Source organism: Acanthochromis polyacanthus, chromosome 6, assembly GCF_021347895.1.
Source record: "Acanthochromis polyacanthus isolate Apoly-LR-REF ecotype Palm Island chromosome 6, KAUST_Apoly_ChrSc, whole genome shotgun sequence".
NCBI classification, from domain to species: Eukaryota; Metazoa; Chordata; class Actinopteri; family Pomacentridae; genus Acanthochromis; species Acanthochromis polyacanthus.
In genome coordinates, this window is record NC_067118.1 from 39,421,176 (window position 1) to 39,424,673 (window position 3,498).

Sequence of the window (3,498 nt, forward strand, 5' to 3'; positions counted from 1 at the left end):
ATGAAGGAATTCAAGTTGGGAACTTAATCGATATACTGCAGCATCCTTTTGCTCTTAATCATAACCGCTGCGTGTCTGTTTCAAAGTTATATCCTGTAACCTAATTCTCAGTGTGACTTTTATGCATTAAATGTAACTTTTACGCACGACATAAAAAACTTAAGAGTGACAGAATTAAGCACAGCAAATCAACAAGGATGTGATAGAAACAGGCTTTAGACAAGAAATGACTTTCTGAAATCTCATTTATTAAAACAATGGGTCACCACCCAACTTCAGCTTTTCCTTTCAACACAAATCAACAAAGAATATAAAACACAGCTTTGGTAAAACAATCAATAAGACCTTTGTACAAAACTAAACCTTTTCATAAAAAGTACTTCATAACAAAAACATTTCTATAAATCTTCAATCTGCATGTTTACCACCGACATCCAAATGTTGGAATCAACAATATATTATATATAAAAACAAAAAACTTGAGCCATTTAAGGCAACCTCTGTTCCATAAAACGAAACAACAAGAACTACTGGGGGGGGTATTAAGTGGTTAGAGTTACCATCCAGTAGCGGAAAAGTCACAGGTTCGACCCCCTGCAACAGTTGTGTGTGCAGTCAGTTAAAAGTCTAAACTGAAAAAAATAATGCAAACTGGTTTCACATGAGTCTCTGACCACGGAAACTACCAAGGCCGCCACACAGGCTCGCTGCTCTCAGAGCCAGTGCTGACCCCCACCGGGCTGACCGCCTGGGACCCCCCGGAGAAGGACGTCATGCCGTGGACCGGTGATGCTGCAGTCGGTGCTGAGCTGCCGTGAACCGGACTAGCGTTAACTGCAACAGGCACTCCTGCGTTTGCGTAAAGGGGGATGACAGGGGCCGTGGCTGAGGCAAAGGCCGGGTTGGGGATCAAAAAAGCGAACTGTCCGTCGGTTGCAGGCACCAGCTGGAACCCACCGAAGACCTTGGGGGAGACTGCCTCGGCAGGACTGAGCTTGGAGGCCATAGCTGCCCCGCTGATGGGCAGAGTGGATGGGAGCTGCACGTGGAGCGGCTGGGCTAGGTGCGCCTGCTGGGACGGGGCCTGCTGCGGGTAGTTCATGGACATCATCTGGCTCATGCAGCTGGACAGGTGGTTGAGGAGCCTCGACCTCACCTCCGTGTTCACCCCCTCTGAGGTGGACAGGAAGCGGGTGACCTCGTTCATGCACTCGTTGAATCCGGCTCTGTATTTGCTCAGGACAGTGGCATCTGCTGAGAGCGCTGCTGGCAAAGAGGGAAAAAAAGAAAGACGTTGAATATCGGTGACAAATGTGAGCTACGGGACTCTTTCTGCGAAGTCTTGACTTCAGAATGTCTCGTTTGATTAAATAAACTTACCGCTCATCTGTACGCGCTGCAGGTTCCTCAAGTGCTTCACTGTCATCTCCAGGATGTCTGCTTTTTCCAACTTGGAGTGTCTGGAGCTCTGCAAGAAGAAGCGTGAAAAGTTGAGTTTATATTCAAGTCACACTTGAGACGAGATAACCGCGTATTGAGAATAAAGTGTTGATTTAAAGAGATGAAAAGAACGCTTACATCTTTCTTAAGTGCGTCCAGGATGAGTGTCTTCAGCTGTCCCAGGCTTTCGTTAATTCTTGCTCTTCTGCGTTTTTCCATGATCGGTTTGGACGACTGCAAAGAATAAAACAATTCCACATAAATGCGCTGTTTACCAATCACAGCTATAGATTTGCACTGTGCATCAAAATGACTAACTTTTCAAACAAAACTTCCTCACACAACAGTTCAAAAATAAACAAATAAAATCCTTACTTTTCTGTGCTCACTGGCGTTTTTCGGTTTGTCCGGTGTGTGGGATCCGTTTGCAGGAGCCCCGGCAATGGGAGATGCCGTCTGCTTTTCCATCGTATCAGCTGGCATTATTGATCACACTGAGTAAGACGCGGAAAGAAGTAAATCCTCTTTGGAAGCGGAGGAGGGAAATAATAATAATAAAAAGTCACTGCAGGTCATAGAAGATGTGACTGTTCCACCGATGCAGTTTGTGCCGCTTGTGATCACTGCGCTGTCATGTGATGAGAGCAGGAGCGTGCGGTGAGCCGTGCGCGGAGCGACTCTCCACTTCTGCCGCCGACACACGCCGCCGCGCTACTTATAGACGGCTCGCGTGCTCCCAGTTCGTGTGAAACCCTCTCTGCATTCTTTCCCACACTCGCCTCAGCCAATCGCAGAGAGGACTCACCCATTGGGCGCGGGGCAGACCGCTGATTGGACAACACCCCCGCGGGCCGTCAGTCACGCGCTGCTCAATCAGCCCTGCAGGGACAAACAACAAAGCGGAGCGAGCAGCCGCGGCCGGGCCGGACCGTGAGGTGATAAGGGGGGAATGCGCTGGATGTTTGCTTCCAACTTTGCTCCTTGCTCGTGAAAAATGTTGTGTGTGTGTTTGTAGTGTGAATGCGGGGTCTGCATTGACTTTTACAGTGCGGGCAGCAGCGAAACTCTGACAGGGTGTTGTTTATGTGGCGAAATCAGTGCATTTCATGAAATACAGGATCGCATTGTTTTCTGGCTGCAGTTTAGTTCGTGCGTAAAATTGTACCAACGGTGCGTAAAAGCCATGCCCAAGCTAAAGAGTGAATATTACTGTATAGATACATATATTTCTAGGATGTTTATATGTTGTCCCCTCCCTATACTTGTAAACAAATAAAGCCTTTATCTATTTTAAGCCTCCTCTGCCTCCAAGGAGAAGACATCTGTAATGGCACGCGAGGCGGTTTGCAGCAGCACGCAAAGAGCCAATGGCGTGAGGCCACTTTATGCAAATACAGCAAAGCGCGCTCTGATTGGCTGCCGAGACAGCTCGGTGTCAATCATCCCGACGCGGGAGCAGCTCAAAGGGGGCTGGAGGAGGAAGAGGAGGAGGGCACATCTGTCCGCGTGCCATTCACGCACAGTCTCCTCCGGTCTACGCAGAGCGCGTGCCAAAACTCGCAGATTACAGCTTGCGGACCGAGGAACGTTTAATGTCAGGGCTGGTGCTGTGGAAGCATTATGTTTAACGAAAATAGAATAGAATAGAATAGAATAGAATAGAATAGATTTGGAGAACATTTAGACTGCTTGGGCTTTCAGTTTAACCTGCAGTGCACTGTCTAGTTCTACTGAAATAAAATAATTGATTGAAGTTTCCAGGAGAATCCAGCAGTGTCCAATATTGCCATTAAAAGTTTGTCACCACAACATAATAAAGGCAAGATTAGATTCTATTTCGAAGAAAATGCAAGCAGGTATTAGATTTATATGTATCCATCAAAACACAGAACTCCAACATCTGATTCTCTGCATGTCTTTTCCATCACAACGATGTGGATGCGTTGTTTAAAGCAGTGTGAAAGGAGAACGGCGCCATCTAGTGACTCCTTTTATAAAAGTTAACCAACTTAATATGATAGATGAAAGGATGTTTAACAAAATATATCAGTGCATGTA

At 46.8% G+C, this 3,498-nt stretch overlaps 1 protein-coding gene across 2 annotated transcripts; it reads right to left on the bottom strand.

Annotated features, from left to right (window-relative positions):
* Positions 1–227: 227 nt before the first annotated feature.
* her9 (hairy-related 9) lies at positions 228–2,154 on the bottom strand. 2 transcript variants are annotated; one of them, XM_022216743.2, is made up of 4 exons: positions 1,816–2,154; positions 1,579–1,674; positions 1,381–1,468; positions 228–1,263 (listed from the first exon to the last, which is right to left on the bottom strand). In XM_022216743.2, the coding sequence occupies exons 1-4, from the start codon at positions 1,921–1,923 to the stop codon at positions 683–685; spliced, it is 873 nt and encodes a 290-aa protein (XP_022072435.1). In that variant the 5' UTR covers positions 1,924–2,154; the 3' UTR covers positions 228–682. The 2 variants fall into 2 exon arrangements, with proteins under 2 accessions (XP_022072435.1, XP_022072434.1); XM_022216742.2 differs by having other exon boundaries at positions 228–1,266.
* Positions 2,155–3,498: the final 1,344 nt, after the last annotated feature.

Bases quoted from the DNA above. Each gene is read 5' to 3' on its own strand.
- her9 (XM_022216742.2), bottom strand. From the start codon at position 1,923: ATGCCAGCTGATACGATGGAAAAGCAGACGGCATCTCCCATTGCCGGG. The intron at 1,469-1,578 runs GTAAGCGTTCTT...TTCTTCTTGCAG, and splicing joins TGGACGCACTTAAGAAAGAT to AGCTCCAGACACTCCAAGTT. The intron at 1,267-1,380 runs GTAAGTTTATTT...CCTCTTTGCCAG, and splicing joins GCAGCGCGTACAGATGAGCG to CAGCGCTCTCAGCAGATGCC.